Consider the following 13,525-nt stretch of genomic DNA (forward strand, 5'->3'; position numbering starts at 1 on the left):
TGAGCAGCCAAAGAACAAACCCGAGGTATCCAGGGATCCTGTTCTCAGAGATCGCACAGTCAGGAAGGCCTGGTGGAGTGGCGTGCGGGGCCGGTCCTGAGGAAGGGTGAGCTCTAAAGGGGACAGGAGGATGAATCGGAGGTGCAGTGCAGGTGCAGGTTTGGAACTGCACACGGTGAGCAGATGCGCTGGGCTCCACAGTGGCAGGGCTGAGAGTCCAACAGCAGACCATGGGGTTTAAGTGCAAAACTGAGGAAGTGGAAACGAATGCTGTGTACAGAGACCTCGCCAGTCCTACTGACGGAGCCCTTCCCGGTCCTCCCTGCTCCTGGCCAGCGCTTCCTTTGGGGACTTGGTGGGTTGGGAAATACTGTGATTTATAGAACTGTTCTTCCAGTGTCAGTCTCTGCTTAAACTTATTTGCACAAGCCATTATTTTCCCAGGCACTCTCAAGCACTTTGGGATCTGTCACACGATTCCTGTAGAACACAAAGCCTGGTCCCCAAGTGGAAGCATTGCTCGCTGCCAGGCGGCAGTTTCTCAGTTGCTAAGTGGTGGGAGGTGTTCCTGCCCTGCGCCTTTCTTTGGCTTTCCTAATCATAACACAGCTCTGAGTTAAATAAGCTTTTCCCTACAACCAGAAATTAAGTCTTATTACATTGGGAAGTAAAGTGAAAGAAGCTATTAGCAGAAAGCAAAAACAGCTCTTTAATAAGACAAAATACCCAGGTCTAAGCCTGTTCCACATTCACTGAGAAACAGTCTGCTCTGTGATTGTCATTAACTACAAGGTCCTCTACTCTTACCTTCCAAGGTACTCCATGTTGAAAGGATTTGGTCTGTTTTTTCAAAACAGTTAAGCAGATATACTAACATTCCTTTTGATACTTACGTGGGATGAATGCTTTAAACCCCTAACACTCCCTACCCCACCCCACCCCACTCCACCCCCAGAAGAAGTCTGGCTAACATTTTCCAATCACTGCAGAGGTGTTTCTGCGGGCTCTGTCAATCCTGGTGAAAGAGGAAATTTGAAATAGGTGGCTTGGAGCTTTGCCACCTGCATCCTAGTCCCAGCTCTGACCACTGGCTGCAGCATGTGGGCAGTGTGGTGCATAGTTGCCAGTGAAGGGTTGGGAATTGCCAGTGAAAGCTTGGTAGGTGTCTAATTCTGCAACAAAATCCCAGAAACTGGGGGACATGGGCTGGTGGAGCTGCAGAGTGAGCACTGGGTGAAATGTGGGAGGCGAGTTGGGAAGGTGTTGATACAAACACAGATGGTGGCCGAAAAGATCTGGATTACAGAGAGGAAGGGATATCAGGAAATTACTAAAGAGAGGATAGAGAAATGGCCCATGATATGGGCCTTAGAGTAAATGAGCTGGCTTTGTCCATTTTTCATTACTAAAACAAAATACCAAGGCTGGGTAACTATATAGAAAGGAGTTTTACCTAGGCTCAAAGATCTAAAAGTTCAAGGCCTGCACGCTGGTGGTGGCCCTGCTAGCAGAGCCCCAAAGTGGCACAGGCATCCTGGCAAAAGACGAAGCAAGCGGGGCATGGTGGCACATCTGTGCTCTGAGAAGACGAGGCAAGAAGACCACAAGTTCAAACCTCACCTGGGCAACTTAGCAAGACCCTGTCTCAAACATGGGGGATGCAGGAGGTGTAGCTCAGTGGTAAAGCACTTTCCTAGCTCGATCCCTAGTACAAAAAAAAGCACACTATCTTCTGGTCTCTTATAAACCCACCGGGATTTAATCACAGAGGGTCCACACTGCTGACTTTGCTCCTGAAGACTCCACCTGCAAACACCACAGTTGAATTAAGTTTCTGCCTTTTTCATACTTCACAATGAGGATTGAATTTCAACAGATAAACCCTTCAGAGACCCAAAACATGTCCGAACCATAGCAAGGACTGATGCAAACAGCCCAGAGAGCCGGTGTGGGGTAGAAGGTGATGGATTCTGCTGGGTGTGATACTCACCCACTGCTGTAGGCCAGCTCTAGGATGTCAGGCAGGTCTAGAGCAGGGTGTGGCAGGTAAATGTGCAGCATGGAAATAACATAAGAGCCAGGAGAACGGGAGCCTTGTTCACTGGTGAACCCCGTGGAACACATAATGTGTTCCAGATATTGGAGGGCTTTTGAATATTTGCATCAGTCAGTTTACTGAGAGAAAGGAGCAAGGACCAAGGAGCACAGGTCTAAAGCTTTATGTCAGTCAGCTGTCACTGAAGGAGGATATGTTCACTTTGGCCTACAGCTTCAGAGGCTTCAGTCCATGATCTGCTGCTTCTATTACTTTGAGCCTGAGGCAAAGCAGAACATCATGGCAGAAGGACGTGGCTAGGGACAAGACAGCCCCCAAGGTCACAGCCCCATTGTCTGCTCCCTTCAACTAGACCCTATCTCATAAGTTTCCATCACCTCCCAATAAGGCCATCAAATTACCAATCTATTAATGGGCTAATAGACCCCCTCATGATCCAATCACCTTCTACAAACCCCACCTCCGAACACATGAGTCTTTTAAGAGACACTTTAGATCCAACCCGAAACAAGCCTGACTGTGAAAGCATGGGAAAAGGCCAGACATGGTGCCACATGCCTGTAATCCCAGCACATGGAAAGTTGAGGTGGGAGGATCACAGCGAGTCTGAGGCCAGCCTGGGCTACATAGTGAGGCCCTGTCTCAACAAACAAACAAAATAAGCCAGGCATGGTGGTGCATGCCTGTAATCCCAGCACTCGGGAGGTTGAGGCAGGAGGATCCCTATGAGTTCAAGGCCAGGCTGGGCTGCAATGTGAGTTCAAGGCCAGCCTAAACTGCATAGCGAAACCCTGCCTGAAAAAAAAAAAAGGCTGGGGAAAGGACTCAGAAGAAAGCCCCCAACCCCTGCCAAGACACCCAAGCTCCAGGTGTAAGGGGGAGGAGATTGACAGAATCAGACCCTGTATCTGGCCAAGGCAAGGGTCAGTTGTCCCTCAGACGCTGTGTGGGAAGGCGGGCACGTCTTGTGGAGTGACACTCAGTAAGGAGGCTGAGGTCATCTGGCAAGAGCCAAGGAGGAGACACTGGGACTGGGACCTGGGTGAGCCTAGGAGAGGTTGGGAAAACCGGGATGAGTCCACAGAAGAGCAGTAGAAAGGTCTCCATGCAGGGACTCGGGGCCTGGAGAGTCTTTGGTGGGGTTGGGGAAGCAGTGTGTCTGTCACCCCCTGTGGAGGACCTTGGGAGTATAACTGCTACCTCCTTGACAGGCAACTGCCCAGGTGCCATCAAATGCTTCTGCACATGAGGCCGGGAGGTCAGCATGTGAGAAATGCTTTGCTCAGCACGGGGATGTGGTGTTGACCTGGCAGCGGGGAACAGGCCATCAGCTCTGTGTCTGTCTGTTCACCATCACTCCCTCATTCCTTCCTTCACAGGCAGGCATCACAGAGCATTTGCCCGGCTCCAGGCTGTGACCTAAGGGCTGGAGAGGTAAACTGGCCTTCCTTCAAAGACAGTGCCACCCGCAGGGCAGTTTCCCACTGTCCCTGTGGCCCAGTAGGTGGGTGGGATGGAAGGAGACAGACTTCATGGTCAAGGGAAGAGGTTTGCCGCCTGGGTCTGAAGCCTGCTTACTTTGGGAAGTGTTTCAACCCTTTTTATGACTGGGTTTGGTTCTCTTTTGTTTCTCCCCAGGCTTTTGGCTACAGTCCTCTTAAAACTGATGGTCCATTATTGTTGGGCCAACAGGAACAAAACAACCGGATTGAACGATGGGGCCATTCGGGTCGTGTCCTCTGAGTGAGCTCTCCAGCCCCTGGCGGCTTCCTGTCCTCAGAATGCTGCAGCCAGGGCACTGGTGAGTGACGCGGGGGCAGGCCCAGGCAGTGACAAGAGCACAGAGAGGCAGGTGGTAGGGGCCAGGAGGGAGGCACAGGTTCTGACTACCCGGGTCCTCCTCCCTACCTAGTAACCTAGCAAGAGGGCCACTGTGGCTGTGGGGGCATGTGTGAGACCTCAGGCTTCGTCTCACTGGGATCTAGAGCTGCCCAGAGCTCCGTAGAGGGTACTGACTGGATGCTGCTGGGTGGCCCAGGGGCTCAGGCCAGACACGGTGAGGCCCCTGAGCTGGGGAAAGGGAGGTTAGAGAGTTGGGGATAAAAAGCCTCTCAATTACGAAAGGATCACTCCTTTTAGAAGCGGGAGAATCTGGCCCTGTCCTGGCTGTCCCAAGAGGCCCCTTCGTCTCAGTCGTCCTTTGAAGAGTTCCTACAGTGCCGGCAGCAGGACGACTGCATCCTCCTGCACCTCCTCTCCGTCTCAGCCCCGCTCTGTTCCCTGGCCCCTGCCCTTCCCCTCCTCCTGGTCACTCAGCTGTGTAAAGAGCAGGGCTGGCCGACGGATGGGTCCTTCCTTCAGCCCCTTCCCCTCACCTCTCCCTCCTGGCTGCATTGTCGTCTGAGGAAAGAGCCCCAGAGAAAGGGACTCCCAGATAAGCCAGTGGAGGGGGTGGGCCGGGACTATGCAGATGGAATGGTGCAGGCAGCTCTGCAGATAAGGCTTCCTGGGCTCCCTTGGGTGGACAAGGAGTACCAGGGGGTGAGGGAGAATGCTCCTGCCACCAGTCTGCTGATCCTCCTGCCCCTCCAGGTCCCTTGGTCCCTTCTCAAATGATGAGCTGCCTGAAGGAGGCCAGAAAGGTGGAGTGGCAAGGAAAAGGGTCCGGGCACGCCCTGAAGCAGGAACAGATTTCAAATCTCAGTTCTGACAGCAGTTAGGTGACCGGGCAGTAAGTCTCTGTTCCTCCATCTGTAAGGTGTAAATACCACCACATACCGCACAGCATCTCACACCAAGTGTAAGCTCAACAAATGTTGGTTCCGGCCTGTGCTGTCATGGTGCTGGACTACCCCATTCCCCTGGACTCTCTGCAGCCCAGGTTTGACCCAAGCTAACCTTTGCGTACCCGCCCCCCATGTACCAGTCACGCTCACATCCACAGCATCGCGTACTGCCCATCTCAGTAGAGCAGTAGGAAAGCTGAGATGAGCTTAACTATGGCCAGGATCAGCACAAGGCAACGTCAGGATGGAGGAGCCTGGCTCCAGGGCCCAGAACCCCAGAAATGGGTGTGCCAGCGCCGCGGGGAGCTAGGAGGCGGAGAAAGGTTGTGGAAACTCGGCACACCTGTGCTTCAAAGGGCTTCAGGGGTGGATGGGAACCTGGGTCCTGTCTCCATCACTGGCAGGCGACTCCAAGGAAGCTTCTGAGCCTCGGCTTCATCATTGTCTTGATGAGCGTGGGGCGGTAGACAGACTAGAAGTGTGGGTCTCATTCTGTTCCCTCCCCGCACCGGGCACCCACACCGGGCAGCCGCGTAGATTAGCCTAGCCTGTCCTCCCCAACCTGCTCTGCTCTCCTCCTTTTTCCCACTCTTCCCCACCCCCATCCTGTCACAGGGGGCCCGGAATCAATGAGACGTAAAATGAGAAAGTGTCAGGAGCCAGCAGAGCGTGGAGAGCAGCTGGGGCAGCCTCCCCCGCCCGCCTGAGTGGGTGGACCCAGCCCTTTGCCCTGGCCAGGCCTCTTCGCCGGCCACTGCCAGCCGTCATCCCAGCTGGCAGCACTGAGGGGACCTACTCTCAGCGTCCAAAAGCTTCATCTTTGAAAATGCCATGAAATCCATACGTATGGTGCGTCCGGGCTGCCCAGTGCTCACACAAGCCACTTATTCCAGCCCACACGCCGCAAGCTATCAGGAGATGCCGGTGTGCACGCGGTCGGAGCGGACCTCACTGTGACTGGCAGTCACCTCCAGGAAAACTCACTTTCTACGGCATGTTCTCTTCCTCTGAAGGACTTTTTAAAGGGCATATATTCCTTTTCTAATAGAAATAAAAATCAGTTCATAGTGAAGATAAGAAAGCCTCACAGAAAATACCTAGTGCCTTTGCTCTGGGCTGGAATCCTGTCAACTTATAGGGGGAGGACCACTTAACTGGATCTAAAATCAAAGCACAGGGAGTTGGCTTTCTCAAAAAGGACTATCAACAATCCCTTAGTGAGGATGCTTTGTGCCACCAACTCTGTTGAAATTTAAGGTTTTTTGAGACAAAGGGAACTACGTGTAAAAGAGGCCCCTGGTGTCCACATGTAGCACATGCCTGGACTCAGGTTCGCTGTCCCCTCCCCCTCCCAAAGGGCACCTTACAGAGCGTGAGGTCCAAGCCCACATCAGCTCTGTGCTTCAATCCTTCACCCCGAAATGGACCTGGCTTCCCTCCAACCAGCCAGAGGAGTCCTGGCCTACTGGGGCTTTTCATCATGAATGCCTCCCCTGGATCCCTTGGCCCCTGCTTTCCAGCTTTCTCCTACAACTAAGCCCTGGGCACACGGGGACTCCCCCTGTGAAACGGGAGGGGCGGAAGAGGCCGGTCGATTTCAGCCTCCATCTGAATGGCTGAAGGGAGAGAGGGGAGAGGGCTAGGAAGGGCCAGGAGAGTCATGGGAAGTCACTCCAGCAAGAGTTTACCAAACCCACACGGCCCATGAGATCCCCCTTCTGAGGCACAGAGTTGAAAAATGCAGTTGGACACAAGTTTATTGGTGGAGCTGCAGAGGAGTCCTCCCTCTCCCTGGGATAGCCAAGGGCACAGCACCAACAGAGATGGACAGACAAACCCTCCCACGGATGTGGATGGAGCAGACTCACAGAGACCACAGCACAGCCGCACAGGCACAAAGACACACAGGCCACAGCACCAAGAAACACACACAGACAAGACCACAGGGCTAGGACACGTGGACAAAGTGCAGGCTTGGGGCCCCTGCATAGACAGAGCTAGGGCCACATGGGGAGGGGGCCCCGGCTGACCTCCCCAGGCACAGGCACACCAACAGCACACAGACAGGCAGACACCCCCAGCTGGCCAGTCAGACACACAGACACACGGACGGCACAGAAAAGACATGCGCAGCTCCCCAGACTGTGTAGAGGAGTCCCTAGGGTTCCCACACACCACGCCACCCCTGAACTGCTCACAGCCTGACCCCTCACTCTCCCCTGACTTTGGTTCTGCCCACTGGGCCGGAGCTGGGGCTGGGGCTGGAGCATTTGGCAGGTGGAAGGCGGGGAAAGGAAGGGGTGTGGACCCGGCTCTGTCCCGTCTCCATGATTGTCCCTGTGATCGGGGCTGAGCCTGGCCTGGCAGTGGGGTGGGGGCAGGGTCGTGGCTCAGGCTTGCGGGGGCTCCCGGCAGCGCAGGCACTGGGCCATCTCAGGCTGGTACTGCTCGACCTGCAGGGTACAGCTGGAGAATCCAAACCGGGAGTAGAGACGGGATGAGGCTTCAGCCAGGACAGCTTCGGGGTCCGCCGTGGAGTCTGCGGGAGAGCGATAAGAGACAGCCTCAGTCCCCAGGGAGCCAGGGAACAGTCAGGGGCTTCGATAAGGACAAATGAAAGGGGCCCAAGGGCTGGGCAGCCTTAGAGCCACGCGTGAATGGGGGATTGCTTTTCTTTCTGGATTGTACAAAATCTGTCAGACAGATTCGCCCCTATCGACCATGCTAATACTTCGCTGTGCCTAGTCTTCTGTTCTCCTCTGCCTTGGAGTACCAATGTACAGCAAGCTGTTTCAACAGCCATAGCACCCGCATTGCCAGGACAATCCAGACGTTAAATATTCTGTCCCATTGTCCCTCTAGAGTTACCACCATATATCCCACAAGTTATGATATTTTTGGCATCCAAATTGCATGCCTCTGATTGCTTCTTGCATCTGGAAGAAACTCAAAAATCCTTTGTCAGCTCATGAGTCACCATATATATTTTTAATAGTTGAATCATAATGTAGATATAATTTTACATTCAGCTTTTTTCTCAGCACTCTACCATAAACATTCTTCCTAGTTGCCATACAGACTTCATAGTCATCACTGTTAATAGGTACGTGATACCCCAACGAGCGGCGGTGCCGGTTACCTAACTGCATCCCATCACTAGCTCTGTGGGCACTGCTGATCTCTTAAAGGACTGCTGGCTCCCGGTGCTAGGTTAGGTGAAACCTTCCCAAAACACAGCGGTCAGGCTTCCTTGTCTCTGTGTGTGTGTGTGTGTGTGTATGTGTGTATGAGAGAGACAGAGACAGAGAAAGATGGAGACAGAGAGATCAAGAAAGACTAGAACACTCCCAGTGACCCGGGCTACTGTCACATGCTGGGTTGGGGAAGGCTGGTCCCAGCGTAGACTCACCAATGGCCAGGTGTGCAGAGGCAACGTGGTAAGTGAGTGTCAGAGCCCACAGGTGCAGCTCGTGGGTTGCCCGGACTCCTGGCACTGACAGCAGTGTGTCCCTCACAGGTTCAAACCCCACACTTCGAGGAGTGCCTGCAGCCAGAATCCCCCACATCTGTCAGGGCTGTTCCCCCCAGGGGCAGCCCTGCCAGACTCCACCTCCCCCATCCTGTACCCCGGCCCCCTGTTGAGGCTCATGAGCCACCTTGGACCCCAACCCTCCTTCTAGCAGTAGGCCCCATGACCCAGCCTTCCCATACTCTCTTCTGGTGCTGGGGCGAGGTCAGAGAGGAGCCCTAGGGAGCAGTGGGGCCCAATTCACCTTCCATGAGGATGCGAAGAACATCTCTGAGCGTGGGGGCCGTGGATCCAAGGGCACAGATGGAGAAGAGGAAGGTGCTGATGGGGTCAGCCACTTTATACTGAGGCTGCAGAGAGAGACCCTCTAAGCCCGGGGACCAGGGACCTCTCAGAGGAGGATGTGGGGGTCCTGACACGCAGGACCTGACAAGAGAAAGGGAACATGACCTGGGGCTGGACGAGGGACAGGGCACGGGGAGGCAGGAGCTGGAGCAAGGGGGAGGCAGACTGAGGGGTCCAGTGTGGGGGCTGGCACGTGGAGAGGGGAGGAGGGCTGGGACACCCCCCCACCCCACAGGTGTACCTTGAAGTAGATGAGGATGGATGCAGCCAGTACCCCAAGGCTCTGCAGGAGGTCCCCCAGCACATGCACAAAGGCTGCCCGGACGCTGGTGTTCCCCAGGGGCAGGGGGTCCCCAGGCCCTTCCTCCAGCGGTGCATACTCTGCCCCCCTAGACCCGTGGCTGTGGGGGGGACCAGCCTGGTGCAGCACAAAGGCCATTCTGAGGGGGAAGCAGAGCAGTTACAGCGCAGGCGGCCAGCTCCTGGCCTCCTCTGCCCCGTGTCCATGCTACCTCTGCTCACCTCCCCAGTAGCCTCATCTCCACCTGTTTCCCCACCCCAAGAATAAACCAGCTCTGTCCAAGAGAGACAAACCATGCAGCCTGGGGGAAAAATACTGGACTTGGTGCTGGGGACTTAGATTCAGATCCTGGCCCTGCTACTTAAACTGCTAAGCGACACAGGCCAGTCACCTGGTGCTCTGCTGGGACCTACGTGGTTGTGAGGTCTGACTGAGGTCATAAGGTGAGTTCACAGCCTGGGGTTACATATCCCTCAGGGGCCAGCTCACAGTGGGCCCTTAACAAATGTCTGTGGACTCCAAATTATAGGGCTCTGTCCCCGGCACCTTCTCAGGCATCTCCAGGACAGAGGGGAAGCGTGTGTGCCCCTCTGTGTGTCCGGTAGGGAGCAGAGCCAGCTCTCCTAGCCTGGAGGAAGCTTCCTCGCCCTGCGCCCCACAAGGTGCCTGCTCCACACTGGCACGTACAGCAGGTTGGCACAGACTGCGATGCTGGCGGTCAGCAGCATGGCACCCCCCTCGATGTGGTAGTCGCTGTGCAGCAGGCGGATGACGGCCAGGTACAGGAGGATACCAGTGACCATCCAGAGGGAGACCACAGAGGCCAAAGCCCCCAGAGTCTCTGCAGGGGGAGACAAGCTATCAGAGAACTGCTGGGGACCCTGAGGGGTACCCTCTGGCAAGACCGGAGGGGCACTGGGTCATCCAGGCGCTTTACCTGAGCGGTGCCAGCCGAAGGTCATGGTGCGGGTTGCTGGCCGGGTGGAGAGCCAAAGGGAGAAGAGGCTGCCCATCATGCTGCCCACATCTGCCAGCAAGTGGGCTGCATCAGTCATGATGGCCAAGCTGTGTGCCAGGTACCCACCTGTAGGGCACAATGATGGGCAGTCTGGTTGCCTTAGGAAGTGGGGCTGGGATGTGGCTCACCCAGGAAGCACTTGCCTAGCATGCATGAGGCCCTGGGTTCAATCACTGGCACCACAAATATAAGAACAAAAACATCCTTGTAGTGCCAGGCATAGTGGCACACCCCCATAGTCCCAGCACTCAGGAAGCTTAAGTTTGAGGCCAGCATGGGATACATAGTTCAAAGACAGCCTAAACTCCATAGACCCTGTCTCAAACAAACAAACAAACAAAAAATCCTTTTAGATACTACGGTATAGTGTGTAAGTACAGGCACAGAAAATAAATTGGGGGAAATACATCAAGATGAGAACTGTGGGGTTGCTCAGGTGATGATGGATTATGGGTAACTTTTATTTTCTTTTATTCATTCACATTTTCTAGATTTTCTACAACAACATGTTGTATCTTAATAACAAGAAAATGGGGTTTCTTTTTCCTTTCGAAAACAGGGATTTCAAAAGATCAGTTACTAACACCAGCATTGCCTCACTTACCCTGAACCTCTCGGTATGTTCTGTCCTTGACTCCCTCCCCCTCTGGAGTCCTCGCACCCACTGCCCCTCCCAGCCATCCACCTTCTCCGCTTCACCCAGGAACCCCCTGGACCTAGGCAGGTGTCGGGAGCATGGGGCTGGAGAGCTGCTCCCCAACTTACCGACCACCTCCCCAGCCATGAAGACGAAGCACACAGCGCAGGCGGCATACAGCTGCCTCCGAGCCTGCAGCCGCTCAGGGGTGAGGCCGGGCTGCGGCAGGGGGTCCCTGTGGCAGTGATGGAAGGCCATCTCCACGGGCTTGGGCTCCTCAGGCTGGGGCTGGGAGGGCTCTGTGAAGAGACTGAGGCGGCACACAGTTCAACCCAGGGCCTGGCCCACGGATGGCCCTGCTCACTCCAGGTCCTCAGTGCCAGGCTGGCCTCCTAAGATGTGGCCCACCTCCTTGCCTAGGCCCAGTCATGCCCTGCACCTGGGAGACAGATGGGGGCCAAACAAAGCGTTCAGACCCCAGCCTCCCTTCTCCTTCTCTATTCAGAGCCAGGGAACATCACAGCTGGGAGGCACCTTCATAGCAAAATGAGAAGGGTGAGGCTCAGACAGGGAAGGACGGTGAGGGCCACGCAGCTGGCTGGTGGTAGGAATGAGAGTTGATCTGGACCAAATGAACAGGCACCTCCAGGAATACAAGATGAACAGGATATCCTCCCTGATCTCTGGGAGCTTGGGGTGAAGGAGACAAACATGTCCCAAGCTATGGAACAGCAGAAGGCCGTCACTGGCATCAGAGTGGTGAAGGCGCTCACAGCTGAGTGCTAACGAGGGGCCAGGGAAGCAGCTGGAAGAACGGGAGGGGTTCTCATAGACAGGCGGACAGCCAGGCTCAGAGGGCAAAGGTGGTGCGACGGGGAAGCTGATGCGAGTCTCCCACGGGGCCTGACCTCATGGGCCTCCCGCTGGCCCTCCTTCCACGGCCTGTACTCCCAGACCCTCCTCTCCTCCAGACATGCAGCCCAAGGGCCACCTTTGAAGAGGAGAGTGGAATGTCAGGGCCCAAAAAGGCCAAGGTTTCTGGCCAGATTCCAAAGTGAGAGCTGTCATGGGAGGAGTAAACATACCCTGCTATGGCGGGCAACACTGTGTGATGATAGGAGCACTGGATTTGGAACCCGCTACGCGGCCACCAGACCTCTCAAGCATGGAGCAGAGGCCCCTTTAACTGCACGAGGACATACACCTCCCTTGACAAAAGGGTGTGCCTGGGGGACTCACTTCAAGGTGCCAGAGGCTGAGCTAAGGCTGACTGTGTTTGGGGACCATTCTGGCCCAACTGTCACCCCCACTACTACCCAACCTGAACCCTAGCAAGAACAGAACCTTCCACAGAATAAACAACTTAAAGAGAAAAAACACCACCCTCATCACCACCCGGTGAATAATGGCTCCAAACAACCACACAATGACAGTGACGGTGCTGAAGTGGGGAGTGGTGCCTGTGGCCTGTTGGCTGAGGAATGACTGGTGCCTACAGGGGAAATTCAGGGGCTGGTAGGAAATTCGCTTCTTGAATGTTAAAAGCAGCTTCCAAGGCGTAGAGTTTGGGTGCGTATGAGGCGGGGTGTTTCCAGGGGACATGGAGAAAGAGGGGTGGCTCTGAAACCTATCTTCATTTCTTCCATGAGCAGCGCCTAGCCATGCACACACAGTGAAGGCCAGTCTAGTGGGAGAGATAGGTGTGTCACAAATGACTTCTACGCAGGAAGAGGCTGTGCTAGGAGGGGAATGAACAAAGGATATGGGGGCGCAGGGGATGAAGTGACCAACTCTAATGGAGATGAGAACTTCACAGGAAGACGTGAGTCCCAGGTGGAGAAGGGTGCTCCCGACATAAGGAATTGCAATGACAAGGCTTGCGGCTCGGAGTTTAAGCGTGAGGTGCCAGGAGGGGAGGAATGGGCTCAAAGGAACACAAAGGGAGGTACGTTGATTGACTGAACAAGTATCTTCAGGCTGCAATGACCTTGCTGACAGGAAGGAGAGAAAGGAGATGGAAGGGTCTAGAGCAGACCAGGCCAGAGGCTCCCAGCAGTGATAGAGGAGGAGCAGGTAGGTATGGAGAGCCTCTTTCAGGAAATCCTGCAGGATTTGGTGACTAATGGTCATATGAGAATGGAAACGGGCTGGGAGTCAGAGATGCAGTCAGGAGAGCCACAGAGGCCGGTGGCTTTGAGGCAGCAGACAAGACGCCTTCCCTGGCCTGCTAAGGCACAGCACAGCCAGTCACCAAGGTAGTCACCCATCAACAGGCTGTTCCCTTTTGTTCTGCATGAATTGGGCACCAAAGAGACCTCATTGCTGGGCTGGGGTGGCCATATTCTGTTCCGTGAGGGGAGAAAAGCCGTTTCTGGCTCTCTGAAACCCCCAACAAATGTTATGGAGCCGGGGACAGGGTTGATGTGGGCCAGGGACAAGGAGCTGATGCAAAGTGAAAGGATACAAGAGCTGCTAGGGCCACAGCTGGAGCCCCCACAGCTGCCCACCTCTGCAGTCCCCTGCAGGAAGGAGGGTTCCCCCTGCTCCCGTGCTCCCCCACCCACCAGGCTTAAGCCCCCCTCCTAGGAAAGAGCAGGAAACACAGAAGCCCACATCAGAGACAAAGGGAGAGGGTAGGACCGAAAAAGAAACATAGGGAGGGAGTGCTGGGCGAAGAGAGAAAGCAGGACTCCCAAATTACTGAGACAAACGGATGGACAGCCAACAGACAAAATGGCCAGCGGAGGTGGCCACGGAGGGCCTGGCGCCGCCGCTCCACTCCAAGGGCCCGGCGGGTGCGGGTGCAGGCGGGGTGCAGAGGCGGTTCCCCGGCTCCGGTTCTCCGCCGCCCCC

General features: G+C 55.1%; 1 protein-coding gene across 6 annotated transcripts in view; it reads right to left on the reverse strand.

Annotated features, from left to right (window-relative positions):
- Positions 1-6,581: 6,581 nt before the first annotated feature.
- The window catches only part of Slc30a3 (solute carrier family 30 (zinc transporter), member 3), a 19,133-nt gene continuing 12,189 nt past the window's right edge, over positions 6,582-13,525 (reverse strand). For 4 of the 6 annotated variants that reach the window (XM_005400477.1, XM_013522597.1, XM_013522598.1 and 1 more), the window contains exons 2-8: positions 10,801-10,982; positions 9,955-10,101; positions 9,705-9,858; positions 8,958-9,156; positions 8,616-8,721; positions 8,252-8,386; positions 6,582-7,381 (exon numbers count right to left, since the gene is read on the reverse strand). In XM_005400477.1, coding sequence (XP_005400534.1) covers positions 7,233-7,381; positions 8,252-8,386; positions 8,616-8,721; positions 8,958-9,156; positions 9,705-9,858; positions 9,955-10,101; positions 10,801-10,930 — 1,020 coding nt within the window. In that variant the 5' untranslated portion in view covers positions 10,931-10,982 and the 3' untranslated portion in view covers positions 6,582-7,232. Of the gene's footprint in view, positions 7,382-8,251; positions 8,387-8,615; positions 8,798-8,957; positions 9,157-9,704; positions 9,859-9,954; positions 10,102-10,800; positions 10,983-13,525 lie in introns of all 6 variants that reach the window. The other 2 variants (XM_005400476.2, XM_013522596.1) reach the window with 2 other exon arrangements.

The sequence above is a fragment of the Chinchilla lanigera genome, unplaced genomic scaffold, assembly GCF_000276665.1.
Source record: "Chinchilla lanigera isolate Chin_1 unplaced genomic scaffold, ChiLan1.0 scaffold00068, whole genome shotgun sequence".
In the NCBI taxonomy this organism is placed as follows: Eukaryota; Metazoa; Chordata; class Mammalia; order Rodentia; family Chinchillidae; genus Chinchilla; species Chinchilla lanigera.